This window comes from Myotis daubentonii, chromosome 5, assembly GCF_963259705.1.
Source record: "Myotis daubentonii chromosome 5, mMyoDau2.1, whole genome shotgun sequence".
Taxonomy (NCBI): domain Eukaryota; kingdom Metazoa; phylum Chordata; class Mammalia; order Chiroptera; family Vespertilionidae; genus Myotis; species Myotis daubentonii.
The window spans coordinates 36,296,314-36,315,147 of NC_081844.1; the positions used below are offsets into that span (position 1 = coordinate 36,296,314).

The 18,834-nt window shown below is 44.2% G+C and overlaps 1 protein-coding gene across 3 annotated transcripts in view; it reads right to left on the reverse strand.

Moving 5' to 3' along the window:
* The window catches only part of KIF13B (kinesin family member 13B), a 217,554-nt gene that overhangs the window by 80,103 nt on the left and 118,617 nt on the right, over window positions 1–18,834 (reverse strand). For all 3 annotated transcript variants that reach the window (XM_059697578.1, XM_059697576.1, XM_059697577.1), the window contains exons 15-19: window positions 6,970–7,056; window positions 5,426–5,616; window positions 3,764–3,974; window positions 2,700–2,862; window positions 64–210 (exon numbers count right to left, since the gene is read on the reverse strand). In XM_059697578.1, the coding sequence (XP_059553561.1) occupies window positions 64–210; window positions 2,700–2,862; window positions 3,764–3,974; window positions 5,426–5,616; window positions 6,970–7,056 (799 nt within the window). The remainder of the gene's footprint in view (window positions 1–63; window positions 211–2,699; window positions 2,863–3,763; window positions 3,975–5,425; window positions 5,617–6,969; window positions 7,057–18,834) is intronic.

An 18,834-nucleotide genomic window follows, 5' to 3' on the forward strand; every position in this document is an offset into this window, starting at 1 on the left:
CATTCCGAAATGCTTGGTTCCTTCTATAAGTACGAGCTAAGTAAGTTTTCTCAAATAACTTACTGGTGTATCTTCTTCACACTCCTTCCACTCCTGATAAAGGTCTCTCATATCCAACAACCTGTTGTCCAATTTTTCCAAGGACCAAGTCTGCTTTCCTTTTCCTTTTCTTCTTACCTGGATTGCAGGTTCACTAAGAAGAGAGCCTCGCTGCAAAGACAGGGAGAGTGACTAAGTGAAATACAAAGATATCTATCATGGAAGTCCACCCTAAATATTCTATACCTATCAGTCAAGTGTCATCAACCAAAACTGAAACAGCTCTCATTCGTTATTCTATTCATTGCAAAGCTTCCCAGAAATCTCAAAGCATAATATAGTGCCTGTATATCCAAGTGCAACCAAAACTAAAATATTGCAGTCAGATATAAATGTAAATTTAAAACACAAAATACAAGACCATGTGTAATGGGAAGTAAAAAATGTTTTATTTGGGCCATCATATGACCACAGAATATCAGTGGGTAGAAAGAGAGTCATAAATATTGAATGACAGGGGAAGGTTTCCTGGGACGGGTAGTTAAGAAAGTATCTTTCACTTTCCAAAAGTTTAAATTTTTCTGAATGGGTAGCATCTTAATGTCATACAACACAAAATGTTTATAAGAGTACCTATTTACCCATTTGAAGGCAATAAATTATACCAATTTCTAAATATACATAATTTAAATTTAAAATTAAAACAGTATAGAACAAGACAGAGATGCTAGCTGCACAGCATTGTGAATGTACTAAATGCCACAGAATCGTTCACTTTAAAGTGGTTAATTTTGTAATGTGAATTTCACCTCAAAAAAAGAAAGCATTTCATCAAAATTTTTTCTAGCTTATAAAAACAATGTTTTTAATGTGGAAAAATATTTAAACTTTTTAAAACAACAAAGTAAAAACAAAATGCCCTTGTTCAGCTCTCCCAGCGGGACACAACAGAGATAACAATTTATCTAATATCAATTATCTAATCAAATTTAGATTTATTGGATAAATTTATCAACTGCTTGTCATGTCTACTTAGAACTTTGGAGAATTATGAAATACACCAATGGTGCATAACATCTTGCCTATAATCATTTCAAAAATAAAAATAATAAAAACAAGAGAAGTTACATAATGAAACAAAGAATTTAGAATTCTGAAGGTCAAAAATCACCATTCTCTCACCTACAGTAAAGGCCCTTTCACCTCATATCCAGCTGGGTAGGGAAGAAATACAAAAGTCTCACTGGTGATTTGTGGGGAGTAGCTTTTCAGGGGGACAATACCAGAACTGGGACTAAATGGCAATGAGCAATATGCATCATGACATGGTCCTGCTGCAAATAACTACAACAGGGACTGGAAAAAGAAAAAGAAGAAATCTCTGTCCCTTACCAAAAATTTCCAGACATAGGTGGGTACAAAGCCAGGAGTAAGGACCAGAAAAAAAACAGCATCACAGCATGGACAGGACATTAAGTGAAATAATAATTTTCAAGTACAAAAAAAAAGGTTTGTTGGATAAAAACATGCAAGACCCAGCCTGAGTTAAGGAGACTATCTCCTTAAGAAATACTTCCTTGTTTAACTCCTCTTTCTATTCTGAAAATGCTAATTAATTAAATCAATAATAGAGGGGATTAGTAGCTGTTTATAAATAACTAGAGGCCCAGTGCACAGATTCGTGCACTGATGGGGTCCCTCAGCCTGGCCTGTGTCCTCTCACAATCTGGGACCCCTCAGGGGATGTTGGATAGCTGGTTTGGGCCTGATCCCTGCAGGCCCAATCCAGAGAGGAGGGAGCCCGATCCCTGCAGGGCCGATGCCCGCAGGCCCAATCCCCAGAGGCCTGATCCAGACAGGAGGAAGCCTAATCCTGTGCGTTGAGCATCTGCCCCTCTTGGTCAGTGCACGTCATAGCGACCGATCAACCAGTCAGTCAGTCATTTGGTCGCTTAGGCTTTGATATATATAGATGGCTGTTCACCCCCAGCAATGTGCATCATCTCCACCAGTAAAAAAATAAAAAGGCATAAACACACTCTATCAGGTGTCCAGGAGAGAGTCACTTCTAGGTGTGGACCTGTGCCCTAGGCGGTTGCTCCTTTCAACAGAGCCCAGGCAAGGATACACAGAAAAGGGCTGCAGTCATGCTTAATGGGGAAAAAAATAGCCCCAGTTTCGACACAAACAACTTTGCTCTTCTTAGTCTTCTAGAAGAAACTGAGCCCTGTACCTTTCATCATGATTGCCTTTCCTCTAATATTTTTCATCTGTGAATTCCAACTGCACCCATGGTTTGTCCTACAAATACCAACAAGCAAAATAAAGTTCTAAGTGAGTAAAACTACACATAGAATATTAAAAGATAATTCTCGCCCTGCCAGTGTAGCTCAGTGGTTCAGTGCTGACCCATGAACCAGGAGGATACCAGTTTGATGCATGCAGGAGGCAGCAATCAATGATTCTCTCCCTCTCCCTTCATCTCTCTGAAATCAGTAAAAACTAAAACAAAAAACAGAGGAGGACAAGTGTAAAAAGATCTGGATTGTGGGGGTATAGATAGGGATGAGGCCAAACTCACTGGTGTTTAAATAAACACTAGTGAAATATAAAGCAGCTTTATTCAACAATATCTATTTTTCCATTAATGGCCACCTCACCTTCCTGTTGGCATCGAGGCTGGAGGCTAGAATCTGTAGGGTTACTTTATATTCTGTTCTTTTATCCAGTTCTTCTGCAATGTAATTAGCTTCTCTCACCAACAGATTGGCTTTAACAATTTGTTCCCTTAGCCTCATCAGGCTGTTATTCAGTGTTGCTTCTCTTTAAAAAAAAAAAAAAAAATAGGGGGAGGGAGAGATAACCATCAAGCAGCACATGAGAATATTATACAGTACATGACATGTTAATGCCAAACTGCCAACCAAGCTTTACAACTGTCTTTCGCACACAGGGAATACATCACTGACACCGACCCATGCATGCGCTTGTATCTGGGCTATGTTATAAGCATTGGCTCTCGCTGGCGTAACACACAGGCCCTAGAATACTTCCAAAACTTGACTGTATACGAATCAACTGAGGATCTTGATAAACTGAAGATGTTGACTCAGTAGGTCTGGGGAGGGGCCTAAAATGTCCTATTTCTATCAATCTCTAGGTGACAGAGATGCTGCATGTCTGCAGACCAAACTCTGAATAGCAAGAGGTTAGTTAAGTACTGTCTGTAACCACGAATAAGACATTTTAGTGCAATGCCAATTAGCCAGCATAGAGATCAAACTTGCAATCTGAGTCTCATTAGCACCATGCTTTACCTACCTGAGCTAATCAGTCCAGATAACCACCTTTCTTTTTTTTTTCCTTTTTTAAAAAAGCATCTACCCAAGCTCCAGAACCTAAAGCATAATACAATAATAGAGTGTAACTTCTAAACACAAATACTTGTTTATCCACATCCAAAAGTCATACAAACTAAAAACAGGGCAGCACCAAACATGGGCAGCTTTAAATAAGTCAATATAAATGGACAATTTCCTTTTTTAAAAAAAAGAAAAGAAAAAAAAAAAGATAATGCCAAGTGGTACTTAGCTGTGCCACTCTCTTTTAATATGATTCTTTCTAAAGTATTTTCTATATGTTTCCACTTTGTATCTTAACCTAGGTGGGTTAAAGGTGATAAGCATATGTTATGCATATAATAAAGGCCCAAGGCACCACCTACCTCTCTTCGGCCCACTGTCTCAATCGCTGCTGAGCGCTGGGGGACTGGAAAGAAAACCTGTCCGAGCTGCGACAGTTTTGTTTCTCCGGAGACAGCCTTCTTCGTAGCTGCTCCAATTCATGCTCATACATAAGTCTCTGGCGCTCTAATGCGGATCGTTTTTCTTCTTCGTGCTGTTGTTCTACGCTGTTCAATATTGACTGCATTGGATCTAGACATGATTTTTAAAAAGGTAAATAATGAATAAAAGGTAAACTATACAACACAATCTATTTCAAGTATTATTCTATACTAAAGGGCCAGTGCACGAAATTCGTGCACGGGTGCAGTCCCTAGGCCTTGCGATCGTGAAAGGGCAGGTCCCAGCTGACCTCTGGGCCCTGGGCAGCACCTGAGCCCCCAGGCTCCTGCATGCCCCCTTCCACCTCAGTCATGGCGCCCAAGTTGCCATGCAAAGATGTGGTGAGCGCAGCCAGACGCCACAACCCGGGGTGCAGCGTGGGCCTCTGTGCCACCCAATGGTGCTGCAAGGAAGCTGGGAGGGCAGCATGCTCTGTCCCGGCCGGCCTAGCAGACCAGATCCTGCACGAACCCACAGGGAGCCTGACCACCCCTTGCAGTCCGGCCAGCTGTGGCCCAGCTCACCAGGAAGAGGCCGCACGGGGGCAGGGCAAGCTCCTCGTGGGCACCCAGCTCCTGAGCATAGGGGCTTCCTCCGTGCGTGAGCCCTGGCATCCCAGGGGGAGGATAGCAGGGGGAGTGAGAGTGAGCTTGGTGGACACCCCACATTCTCACCGCACCTCCGTCCCTATCGCCCCTGCCCCCAGGTAGCCGGCAAGAGATCTCAGCACATTGCCAACGCCCACCATGTTCCGTGCCGCCCCTTGGTGGTCAGCACACATCGAACTCCTGGTCTCCCAGTGGAATTCCCGGTCGAATGACCGCCCAAGGGCACAATTTCCATATTAGGCTTTTATTATATAGGATTGTTGTTTGTCATCCTAATAATAATAAGATTTTTAAAGAGAGTTTGGAATAAACTTAGCTTTCCTTGCTTTCAATTACTTATCTTCTGTTCTGTCAGATCTATGCCAAACTACCTTCCATACAGAAGAAGCAGGTCTACTAGTTCCACACGTAACCTAAGAGACCGTTTAATGCTCCAGAAATCCACTACAATAATGAGCCAGTGATAATCAAGCTTCAAACCTGAAAAATTCTATCAATGAGAAGATAGTTTGCAGTGCTTTGTAGATCAAGGCAGAAAGAATCAAGTTTTTATAAATGTAATAAATTAAATTAAGACATGAAAAGGATAGCATAAAGAGAATAACTAAGAATTTCTTTTTGTTGTTAACATTTAAAGCATCTCAGTTATAAACATTTTTAACTCTCCACCAACTTTAAAAGAAACTGAGACCAAAGAGATAGTTACCAGAAAAGGGGGTGTGAAAACAGGAAGGGGAATATAGTCAATAATATTGTGATAAGTTTACGTGGTGACTAGAATTAGGGGATGTTCAAAGTGTAAAAATGTTGAATCACCATATTGTACACCTGAAACTAATATAACCAATATAAAATCATATACCAACTCTACTTAAATAAAAAAATTAATTCAATCTAAAAATAGATTCTAAAATGCACATCAGAACTGCTCACCATTATTAGCCAGAGCCTTCATGGTAACCTCCATCTGTGCATATTCATAGTTGAAGTTGATTTCACTGGATACCTCGCTGGAGGAATCTCCGTCTACATCCAGCTGCTCAGAACTGGTATCATTCTTCATGGAGGTATCTTGTTCCTCGTCCTCTCGATCTACTTTCTTTTTCCTTTTAGGCAAATTCAATCTAGGGAAAAAAAGGTCACTTTTAAAATAAAGATATACACATTCATTTCATTCATTAAATACTGGCATTTGTTAGAGGCCAAGGGGATACCATGTAAATATAAGGTAATTACTATACTCAGTTTATATTCGAGTAGTAGAAAGAAAACACACATGTACATGCAAATAATTACAACAGAGAGTATGATACAATGCCACATAACTATTATAAGCTAGGAGAAGTTATGAATGAAACAACATAGGGATACACAAAATTTGTATAGTATTAGTTGTGAGGAATAACTCTGAAAAGATCAACTTAACCAAAGTATGAAGGCTTTGAATACTAAGCCAAGAAATTTATACTTGATTTAGTTTGATAAGAAAAAAATATTTCCACACATTTTGTACCCCTCTACCCTTTCTTCAATAATCAAAATATCATCTGGCCTACAAGCAAAGGATCTTCATGAATTATAAGAAAAGTCAGTTTGGTATCTGAAGCACAGTGACCAATTACAGGAAGAGAAACAGACTGGGTTTTAATTTTATACAACATCCAGCTGCTTTTCCTTGCCAACACAACACCAATTTTGTATGAGAAACAATGTGTGCACAGCCAGCCTCCCTCTCAGCCAAGAAGCAAATTCCAGCAAATGAGACCTAAGTGGAAGGTTGCTGGGCACTTGGAGAAGACTTCTGGAATGGTGTGGCCATCTTTAGACCATGAGAAATGTCAGGACAATGACAAGACTTCTGCCATGACAATTTTGAGGGGCTTAGCCAATGCCAACAGCCATTTTCCTTTGGGCTTCTTGTTTTGTCAAAGAAATAAACTATTTAAGTCACTACAGTCAAGTTTGCTGCTAATTGAAGCTAAAAGTACTACAATCCCTATTTATAAGTTTTTAAGAAAACAACAAAGATAAGCATGTCAGAAAAAAATTAATTTTTATAGCAGATGGCAAAATAATCATCTTCTACTGAGAAATAAAAAGGAAAAAATGTGTAAGTAAACCATTTTTCCTGAGTGTATGGTTCATATGTTTCTTGGGCTACAAGCAAACATATATACAGGAGGGGCAAAAGTAGGTTTACAGTTGTGAGTACGCCAAAGTTTATTCTTTATTAATTATATATTTATTAATTATATTATATTACTTATTAATTATATTATTTTCCATAAGAACAACAGTAAACCTACTTTTGCCCTACCATGAATATAGTATATAAATACACATATAGAAAATAAGTAAATATTATACACTAAAATATATAAAGTTTATGGAGTTATGTCCACTTTTCAATACATATTCTTTTATTTCAGAGTATAGTCTTCAATAATCCTCTTTAAGACCCATGAATAATGTCATACCTGAAGAAGTGGTTGTTTCCCCATAATATCCTGTCCCCATGGTGTAGCTGTATAGCACTGGACACAGAAGAGCCATTTACAAATGTTCTGTGGAGAGAAGAGGTCAAACATGTAAACAACAATTATCACGTTTTCTCCTTTAATTTTCTAGGACCACAGAGATATGGTTACTAGAAAAAAACGAATTAATCAGTTCCCCAAAATAAAACCTGCCCTTGGTGAATTTTATTATTTATATCTACTTTTTTGCTAATTCACCTAAAATGTTTATGGTACTAAGTACAATAATTATCTTCTGTTTTTCAAAGTTCTAAACTTGTTATATAACACTAGAGGCCTGGTGCATGGATTTGTGCACCAGTGGGGTCCTTTAGCCTGGCCTGTGCCCTCTCGCAATCCAGGACCCCTCAGGGGATGTAGTAGTGTGTGAAGTGGCAGGTGGCCAGGGAGGAGTCTGAGCCCAGGGCTGGGCACCGAGCCGCTCCCGCTCATCCAGGCCCCGCTGTGCCTGCCACCATTGCTGGTGACGCCGTGGCTCAGTAGCACTACTGCGGAGATGGGAGAGGCTCGCGTCACTGCAGTTGTGCTCTCCAGCCATGAGCCCAGCTCATGCCCATCTGGTGCCCATCGGTCAGCTGAGCAGCGCTCCCACTATGGGAGCGAACTAACCATGGGGGGGTTGGGGGGGGCAGCCCCTGCATTGAGCATTTGCCCCCTGGTGGTCAGTGCGCATCATAGTTACCAGTTGGTCATCCAGTTGTCCAGTTGACTGGTCATTTAGGCTTTTATATATATAGATTACAGGCAAAAATAGGAAGATGGTAGCAGTACACATTACAATTAAAACAAGTATGTCCAATCTCGTGGATAAAAAAAAGCCAGTCAACCAAGGGGATGCTAGAAGTAACTATAGATATCAGTAATAAGAAATGAGAGCAATGTTAAATTCTTCTGTAACTGGCCATAGCATACAAAAATGTTCATATCCTGTCAATACATAGAAGATTTTTCAATTCTGTCTACCTTGACAATGGAGTTAAACAGAAGAAATGGTGGGTAGAAGGATATAAAGTGAAGAATTTGGAGAGGGAAGGAAATAAATAGAAACTCATACATACTGCTATAAAAATGGTATTCCTGGAATTAGTGTCATCATGCCTCTCTCCTGTTGAATAACTCATTTGCTTAGATATAGGATAAAGGTCAAGTTGTTTATTTTTCTTTTTTTAAATATATTTTTATTGATTTCAGAGGAAGGAGGAGGGAGAGAGGGATAGAAACATCAATGATGGGAGAGAATCACTGATTGGCTGCCTCCTGCAAGCCCCCTACTAGGCATGAGCCCTTGACCTGAATTGAACCTGGGATCCTTCAATCTGCAGGTCGACACTGTATCCACTGAGCCAAGCCAGCTCGGGCTAAGGTCAAGGTCTTTAACTTAACATTAAAGGTCTAATAAAAGGAAGCCCTCTTTATCTCCTCCTTTCCCTCTTCTAGTGAACTCTCACCTGCAGAAAAACAAACAAACAAAAACCTCTAGATTTGGTCCACTAAACATGGCTGACTCTTCCTCCAAAGCCAGGTTTATACCCATCCTACAAACTGAAATAGGGTTCCCATTCTTCTCCATCCCCCCAAATCTTACTCAGCTCTCAAAAGCCCAGTTTGGTTTATACTTCCCATAAAAGTATCAACCAGCCTACAGTACCTTGCTTTTGTTAAGTTCCCAAAGTACTTCGCTGGCATTATACTGTGGTTGTTTCTCTTTTTTGAAAAAAAAAAAATATTTTTATTGATTTCAGAGAGGATGAGAAAGGGAGAGAAAGAAACATCAATGATGAGAGAGAATCATTGATCAGCTGCCTCCTGCATGACCCCTACTGAGGATCTAGCCAGAAACCCAGACATGTGCCATGACCAGGAATTGAACCAGCAACCCTTCAGTGAACGGGACTACACCCAACCAACTGAGTCACACCAGCCAGGGCATATGTGGGCTTATTCTTATAAGCTACAGCAGCCTGGCCAGCGTGGCTCTGTGGTTGAGCATCGACCTATGAATCAAGAGGTCACAGTTCGATTCTGACGTTTTAGCACAAATCAAGGAAGTGGCACCAAACATTACTCATCATTGGGTCATTCACAGCTACACAATCTAAAAAAAAAGAAAAATATTTTGTTACCCTGGCCCAGTTATTCAGTTGATTAGAGTGTCCCCCCGTGAACCAAAGGGTTTCAGGTTTGATCACCGTTCAAGAGGGTGATGTGGAAGGCAACCAATCAATGTTTCTCTCTCTCTCACTCTAAAATCAACTTAAAAAATAATAAAATAAAAATTTAAAAACAGCAAAATTTCAGATGTATGTCGTAACAATATTTTTACCGATACAGCTCCTAGGACAATGGAAACTAAGAAGAAAATAAACAATGGGACTACATCAAAATCAAAAGCTTCTGCACAGCAAAAGAAACCATCAACAAAACAACAAGAAAGCCCACAGCATGGGAGAACATATTTGCCAATGATATATCCGATAAGGGTTTAATCTCCACAATTTATAGGGAACTCATACATCTTAACAAAAGAAAGATAAACAATCCAATCAAAAAATGGACAAAAGAACCTAAATAGACACTTTTCAAAAGAAGACATACAGAAGGCCAACAGACATAAAAACATGCTCAAAGTCACTAATCATCGGAGAGATGCAAATCAAAATGACAACGAGGTACCATCTCACACCTGTCAGAATGGCAATCATCAAGAAATCAACAAACAACAAGTGCTGACAAGGATGTGGAGAAAAAGAAACCCTCATGCACTGCTGGTGGGAATGCAGACTGGTGCAGCCACTGTAGAAACAGTATGGAGTTTCCTCAAAAAATTAAAAATGGAACTACCATTTGACCCAGTAACCCCACTTCTTGGACTATATCCAAAAAAATCAGAAACACCAAAAAGAAAGGATATATGCACCCCTATGTCCACAGCAGCACAATTAACCATAGCTAAGATTTGGAAACAGCCAAAGTGCCCATCAGCAAATGAGTGGATTAAAAAACTGTGGTACATCTACATAATGGAATACTACGCTGTTGTAAAAAAGACAGAACTCTTGAGAGAAACCAAGATGGCAGCATAGGTAAACACCAGAAATTGCTGCCTCCCACAACAACTTCAAAAATAAAACTAAAAGACAAAAACGGACATCATCCAGAACTACAGGAAGGCTGGCTGAGCGGAAATTCTACAACTAGAAGGAAAGAGAAAAGCACACTGAGACTCAGAGGAGCTGTGGAAGTAAAGTGCAGAAGTACAGAGGCTCAAGCGTGCATGGAAAGGGGCTGGCACCTGAGGACCCGGCTGTCTTTTTGAATCGGGAGGGAGTCACAAGCTCCCGACTGCTCTGAACTCCAGTTCTGGGAAGTCTCTGGGGAGATTCATATGGGGAGAAACTGGACTGCCTGGCAGCAGGCAGAACTCGGAACTTGAGGGCGGCTTTCCCTCAGAGGTGCTTGCAGCAATTACCGGGACACTGAGACTCGGGGCCCTTTAGGACAGGGCTGAAGATTAGCCATAGCTGCTTGCTCCACCCTGTAGATTCCCTGAGACCCGCCCCACCCAGGATGCGGCAGAGGCTTTTGCATATGAATGCCCTGGCCCTTTGCAATCTGAAGATTACCTAACAAATTGCAGCTGGGCCAGACAGACCCAGAACTTCTAAAGAGAAGGCCCAAGGCCCCACAGTGGCTTGCATTGCTTCACAGCTAGGCCTCATTTGGGCACCTCCAAACCTCAAAAAAGGAAGGGGAATCTGCAGATCTCTTCATAGCTCCTGCTGGGTAGCCTCAGGCAGAGGCTAAATTATCATCTCCTTAGATCCAAGAGCCAGTGTACCCAGTGGTCAGAGTGGGACCATCAGAACATGTATGTCATGGGACCATCCAGATTACAACTCCTCAGATCCATAAGGGACACACTCAGGGGGCAGGCTCAGTGAGCACCAAAGCCCCACTGAAGCAAGTCTTGCCCCAGAAGGGTGTCTTCAGCACAGACGTTCTCCCACTGCAGACACAGCTGATTCTCACAGCCAATTGGCCTGGAGGTCAATTCCTCCCAGTGATAACTACAACAATCAAGGCTTAACTACAACAAGACTACAACAAGACTATGCACAAAGCCCACAAAGGGGTGCACCAAGAGTGTCAACCTCAAGTAATTGGGGAGGTTGAGCCACTGGGCCCTATAGGACACCTAGCATACACAGCCACTCTACCAACACAGGGAAGCATAAAAAATGCAGAGACAAAGAAACAGGTCACAAATGACAGAAATGGAGGAAAGCAAATGGCTAGATATAGAGTTCAAAACCACGATTATAAGGTTTTTCAAGAATTTTCTGGAAACCGCCAATAAATTTAGTGAGACCCTGGAGGATATGAAAAAAGACCAACTAGAAATTAAGCATACACTGACTGAAATAAAGAATAATATACAGGGATCCAACAGAAGACTAGAGGATCCCAAGAATCAAGTCAAAGATTTGAAATACAAAGAAACAAAAAATACCCAACCAGAAAAGAAAAAAGAAAAAAGAATCCAAAACTATGAAGATAGTGTAAGGAGCCTCTGGGACAACTTCAAGTGTACCAACATCCAAATTATAGGGGTGCCAGAAGAAGAGAGAGGGCAAGATATTGAAAACCTATTTGAAGAAATAATGACAGAAAACTTCCCCTACCTGGTGAAAGAAATAGACTTACAAGTCCAGGAAGTGCAGAGAACCCCAAACAAAAGGAATCCAAACAGGACCACACCAAGACACATCATAATTAAAATGCCAAGAGCAAAAGACAAAGAGAGAATCTTAAAAGCAGCAAGAGAAAGAAACTCAGTTACCTACAAGGGAACACCCATACGACTGTCAGCTGATTTCTCAACAGAAACTATGCAGGCCAGAAGAGAGTGGCAAGAAATATTCAAAGTGATGAATGCCAAGAACCTACAACCAAGATTACTTTATCCAGCAAAGCTATCATTCAGAATTGAAGGTCAGATAAAGAGCTTCACAGATAAGAAAAAGCTAAAGGAGTTCATCACCACCAAACCAGCATTATATGAAACTAGGGGCCCGGTGCATGAAATTCGTGCACTGGGTGTGTGTGTGGGGGGGGGGGAGTGTCCCTCAGCCCAGCCTGCCCCCTCTCACATCCTGGAAGCCCTCAGGCGTTGACCCCCATCACCCTCCAATCGCAGGATCGGCCCCTTGCCCAGGCCTGACGCCTCTGACAGAGGCGTCAGGCCTGGGCAGGGGACCCTCATTTCCCCCCATCACTGGTTCTGCCCCCAGCCCAGGCTTGATGCCTCTGGCCCAGGCATCAGGCCTGGGCAGGGGACCCCCAGACCCCTCCGATTGCTGGCTCTGCCCCTTGCCCAGGCCTGATGCCTCGGCCAGAGGCGTAGAACCCCATAACCCTCCGATCGCCTGATCATCCCCTTGCCCAGGCCTGATGCCTCAGCCAGAGGTATCAGGCTTGGACAGGGGACCCCCATCTTCCCCCGATCACTGGCTCTGGCCCCCGCCCAGGCCTGAGGCTTCTGGCCCGGGAATCATGCCTGGGCAGGGGACCCCCATCTCCCTCTGATCGCTTGCTCCACCCCCCGCCCAAGCCTGACGCCTCTGACCCAGGCTTCAGGCCTGGGCAAGGGGACCATCATATCCCCCCAATCCCCTGCTCCGCCCCCCACCCAGGCCTGATGCCTTGGCCAGAGGAGTTGACCCTCATCACCCTCCGATCACCAATCACTGGATCGGCCCCTTGACCAGGCCTGAGGCCTCCGGCAGAGGTGTCAAGCCTGGGCAGGGGACCCCCAGCTCCCCGCGGTTGCAGGCTCTGCCCCTGCCCAGGCCTAACGCCTCTGGCCTAGGCATCCGGCCCGGGCAGCGGGGACCCGCAGCTGCAGCGGCCCCGCGATCATGGGCTTTGCTTTAGGCCCAGGCAAGGGACCCCTAGCTCCAGGGACTGCCAGCTTCGACCGTGCCCAGCTCCCATCGCTGGCTCCACCCCTACTTCCTGCTATCACTGGCCAGGGCGGCAAAGGCACCTGATTCTCCCATCATGGCTGGGGGGCAGGGCAAAGACGGCCCCAGGGCCGCCTTTGCCCTGCCCCCCAGCTCTTAACTCCCCCCTGGGTTTCCGATCACTGTCAGTGGCAGGGGGCTTCTTCCTGCTTTCCCTTTCGCCTCCCTGCATTGTGCCTACATATGCAAATTAGCCGCCATCTTGTTGGCAGTTAACTGCCAATCTTAGTTGGCAGTTAACTGCCAATCTTAGTTGGCAGTTAATTTGCATATAGCCCTGATTAGCCAATGAAAAGGGTAGCTCGTATGCCAATTACCATTTTTCTCTTTTATTAGTGTTGATACTGAAAGGTATTCTTTAAGAAGAGGAAGAAGAAAAAGGTAAAGATAAAAATTATGAACATGCCCTAACTGGTTTGGCTCAGTGGATAGAGCGTCGGCCTGCGGACTGAAGGGTCCCAGGTTCGATTTCGGTCAAGGGCATGTACCTGGGTTGCGGGCACATCCCTGGTAGGAGGTGTGCAGGAGGCAGCTGATGATGTTTCTAACCCTCTATGCCTCTCCCTTCCTCTCTGTAAGAAAAATCAATAAAATACATTTTAAAAAAAAAATTATGAACAGCAAATACATAGCTATCAACAAGTGAATCTAAAAATCAAGTGAATAAAAAAACCTGATGAACAGAGTAAACTGGTGAATATAATAGAACCAGGGCATGGAAAGGGAGTGGACTGACAATTCTTGGGGGGAAAGGGGTGTGGGGGTGCAGGAAGAGACTGGACAAAAATCGTACACCTATGGATGAGGACAGTGGGAGGGGTAAGGGCAGAGGGTGGGGTGGGAACTGGGTGGAGGAGAGCTATGGGGGGGGGGGGAAGAGGAACAACTAATAATCTGAACAATAAAGATTTAATTTTTAAAAAAAGAAAGAACTCTTGCCATCTGCAATAGTATGGATCGACCTAGAGAGCATTATGCTAAGTGAAATAAGCCAGTTGGAGAAAGATAAATATCACATGATTGCACTCATTTGTGGAATATAATGAATAACATAAACTGGTGAACAAAAATAGATCCAGAGACATAGAAGCATCGAACAGACCGTCAAACCTCAGAGGGTAGGCACGGGAGGGTGCGAGGTAGAGTGGGGGTAAGAGATCAACCAAAGGACTTGTATGCATGCATATAAGCATAACCAATGGACACAGACAGTAGCGGGGTGAGGGCTTGTGCTGGGGGGTGGGAGTGGCTGAGTAGAGGTCAATGGGGGGAAAAGGGGATATATGCAATACTTTAAACAATAAAGAATTAAAAAATATATTTAAAAACAAAAAAATGTTTTGTTTGTGAATGTTCTTAACAAAGCAGTAAAAATTATGACTTGTATGAAATCTTGACTCTTGAGTACACAACTTTTTAAACACAGGTGACAAAATGAGAAGTACACAAAAGGCACTGCTTTAATGCATTCCAAAGTATGATGACTGTCTGAGTCAAAGACATATACAAAGTGGTCTTTTGGCAGACATTTTCTTGAAAATAAACAAAGCCAGTCTTTCACTTTGAGGAAAACAACTGACAGTACTTGTTGCCAACTGCAAAGTTCAAGCTTTCAAATGAGTTTTGGAAAACTTATGTCAACGTCCTCCAACTACAGACCACAGGAATATTCCTGTAGTTGAACAAGTTGGGTTTATTACTCATGCAGAGGAAAAAGACACGCCTTAGGAAGCCTGGGGCATCAGCGAGAGGGTGTTGAGGACTTGTTGCAGGATTGGGGCTTTAGCTGGATGATCTGGGAGAGGGTGTAAAGAAGTGGGGGTCCTCTTTACATGGGATGCTGTCAGAAAGCAGGAGTAATTCTATGATGAGCTATTTTTAGAAATCTTACCTATAAAAGGGAGACTAGAATGAGGATAAAGTTGTAATGAGTGAAGGAGTGGCTCATGTCAGCCAAGAGAAGAGGTTTGCTATTTTGTGTGTGGCACAGTGACCTTGGCTTTTGTCTACGCTGAAACAAAATTATTATGTGGCCTGCTTTGTCTTACTTTATTATCACACAGAGTGACCTTGCCTGAGGGTGTATTCTGTGCGATTATTTAATAGGAAAATAACATGCCCTAGAGCTGGAAGTGCCAGGCCAGCTTCCGCTCTTTTTTTTTTTCCTTAGTATATTTTTATTGATTTCAGAGGGAAAGGGAGAGAGAGCCAGAAACATCAATGATGAAAGAGAATCACTGATTGACTGTCTCCTGCATGTCCCACCCTGGGGAACGAGCTCACAACCCAGGCATGTGCCCTGACTGGGAATTGAACTGTGAACTGGTTCATAGGTCGTATTCAACCACTGAGCCATGCCAGCCAGGCTTGCTCTTTCTTTTCCTTTCTCACCTATATCCTTCAGCAGTAGCTTAATAGCTTCCCAATATACAGACTTTACAGATGAAATTAGTGATGATACTAATGATTTTTTAATATCACTATTGATTTTTTAATATCACACGATGAAATGGATCAAAATTCAGATCAGTATGTCAGTTAACCATCCTATATAATAAAAGTCCAGTGACTGAACGACAGAACTACCAGGACAACCGATCAATCAGTCGCTATGACGCACACTGACTACCACGGTACAGATGCAGAACCTTCCCCCTGGTGGTCAGTGCACTCCCACAGTGAGAGTGCTGCTTGGCTGACCGGGATGAGCGACGTTTCTAAAGCGGGCTGATCCCCGCAGGCCACACCCCCCACCAGTGCATGAATTCTGTGCACCAGGCTTCTAGTCACCTATAAGTTAGACAGTTATATAACAAGATAGCTAACAGTTTCATAGCTAAGGAAACAAACATTTATTAATGTTATGCCTCTTAATTCATTCATTACTTACTGAGTACTTACTTACTAGTCTTATATTACATGCTAAGGATAGAGAATATAAAAAGGAAAGGTCCTTGTCTTCCAAGAGTTCTCAGTCCACTGTGGGTTAATAAAGATTAACAGACCATAAGAATACAACACAGAAACATAAGGTACACTGGGAATACACAATAGGGGCCCTTAATTTAGACCAGGGGTCCTCAAACTATGGCCCGCAGGCCACATGCCAATACAAATATTGTATTTGTTCCCATTTTGTTTTTTTACTTCAAAATAAGATATGTGCAGTGTGCACAGGAATTTGTTCATAGTCTTTTCTTAAACTATAGTCCGGCCCTCCAACGGTCTGAGGGACAGTGAACTGGCCCCCTGTTTAAAAAGTTTGAGGACCCCTGATTTAGACCAAACAGGAAGTTTCCCAAAGTAGATAATGACAGAGCTTTAGAAGTTAGCTGACCCAAGAAATGTCAGAGGAAGAGGAATAGGAGAAAAATAGGAGGGATGTAAGGAATCCTATCTAATAAAAGAGAAACATGCAAATTGACCCTTCCCATTGGCTAATCAGCAGGACATGCAAATTAACTGCCAACAAAGATGGCGGCCGGCAGCCAGGCAGCTGAAGCGAACAGGAGGCTTGCTTGCTCCAGTGATGGAGGAAGCCAACGTTCCCGGCCTGCCGCTGCCAGCCTCTGAGCTGCACTCTAAGCAACTATATTGCAATTATAGAAGCTAAACAAGCTCCAGAGACCTGCTTTCAGCCAGCTTTGGCCTCAGAGCTTAGAGTTGCTGTGATGGCAACAGAGTTTCAATTATAGAAGCCAAACAGACCCAGAAACCTACTTTCAGCCCTCAGAGCTGGAGCCGGCTCTCAGCTCCAGTGACAGCTATAGAAGGTAAATAAATCTCAGAATAAAATTAAAAAAAAAGAAAAAAAAGGAGAGGCTGGGAGCTTAAGTTGCCCTCCAGCCTGAAAACGGCTCTCAGGCCCTCACCCAGACTGGCCAGGCACCCCAGTGGGGACCCCCACCCTGAAGAAGGTGTGACCAGCTGCAAACAGCCTTCAGCCCGTCATCCAGGCTGGCTAGGCACCCAAGCAGGACCCCCACCCTGATCCAGGACACTTTCAGGGCAAACCAGCCGGCTCCCACCCATGCACCAGGCTTCTATCCTATACTACAGGCAGGGCATGACAGCGCGAGCTGCCATCCGGGCCCCATGTGCAGCCCTGGGCAGTGGGGCATAAGCCCCGCCCCCAGCCGGGACCCCTGTGTGCCACCTGAGCCCCCAGCCGGGACCCCCGTGCCGCCTAAGCCCCGCACTGCTAAGCCCTGCTCCCAGCCGGGACCCTATGACTATTGGAGAGCAGGAAAGTGCCGCTGGGCCCTGGGTCGCTGTGGTGATCCAGCCATCGGTAAGTAGAAAAGTGCGGCCTGTAGGTAGCCCCCAGCTGGGCCTTCTCCCGGTTGCCATGGAGACCTGGGAGCAGGAAAGCCGGGCCTGTGGACAGCCCCCCGCTGGGCCTGCTCCCTGGTTGCCATGGTGATCCGGGAGCAGGAAAGCCTGGCTTGCAAGCAGCACCACCATCCTGGCTGAGCTCAAGGGAGAGTACAACATGCAGTGGAGGCCAGGAGCCTGAGAGATCAACACAGAGGGGCTCCTGCTCCAAGCCTCCATGGTGGGGGCAGGCCCCCAGCAGACACACACACACACACACACACACACAGTACCTGCTCTGAGCCTCCAATGTGGCTGGGGAGCAGACCCCCAGTTGGGACACACACACACACACACACACACACACACACACACACACACGGGACGCCTGCTCCAAGCCTCTGCTGCCAGACTGTGGCCACCAGTAGGACATCCACTGAGGGCTCCTGGACTGTGAGAGGGGCAGGCTGGGCAGAGGGAACCCCACCCCCCAGTGCACGAATTTTGTGCACCGGGCCTCTAGTTTTGTATAAAAAAGATTAGAAAGTCACCTGGCTGTACAGTGGGTAGAGCAGGAAAAAGATCAGGGTGCTGGCAGGGATTCTAGTCAAGATCTGATGAGGGCCTTATATAAATAAGTTGCGGTAATGGGTATAGAGAGGAAGGAAAATGGGTTTAAGAGAGATTAAAAAGTTAACATAAAGAATGTGGTAACTAACTGTGGGAGGCAGTTAAACATGAGCAGAGCAAAGACAATGGGCTGGTACAGGGTGGAAAGCCTAGCAAAGGACAATTGTAGGGTGGGACCTGGTCCCCAGGGTGACCTTTTGTCCCCTAGCATACTGCTGGTCATGCAGTTTGGACCCCCTGACCTTTCCTCCCTAGAGATAACATCTAGACCTCAGTTTTATTTCAGCTCCAGAAAAGCAGCAAAACCAGACAAGCAACACCACAATCAAGGCTGACCTCAGGACCAGATGCATTGAATAATGACCCCCTGCCCTGGTGCCAAGCAATCAATCAATGGAGACCCCAACCATGACAGGACACACCTGGAAAGCTGCTGAATAGTCTATTGAGATCTTCCCCTGGGACCTCCCCTAAAATCTCCACCCTTAAAATCTTAGAAAGGAGGACCCCGCTGCACTCCCTCTCCTGAGCCCGCCCATGCCTTTGCCTTTCCCTTCCTCCTCCCCTGCCTCTCCTCCTCCCACTTCCCCAGGTGTGTTACCATTACCTTCCTCACTCCCAAGTTCCTAGAGCTCTTACTCTGCCTCTAAAACTTATTTCCTAAGCCCATTTCTTCTACGAATTACTTCTTCTACCTCTGTGATTTTCCAAATAAATGTTTTCTTATAGTCTGAGTCTTGGCTGTGAATTCTTCCCTAGCCAGAACTCAAGTACTGAGGTTGCTGAGCCCAGGTCTGGTATAACTTCTGATACCATTCCTGCCACCTACAATATAGTG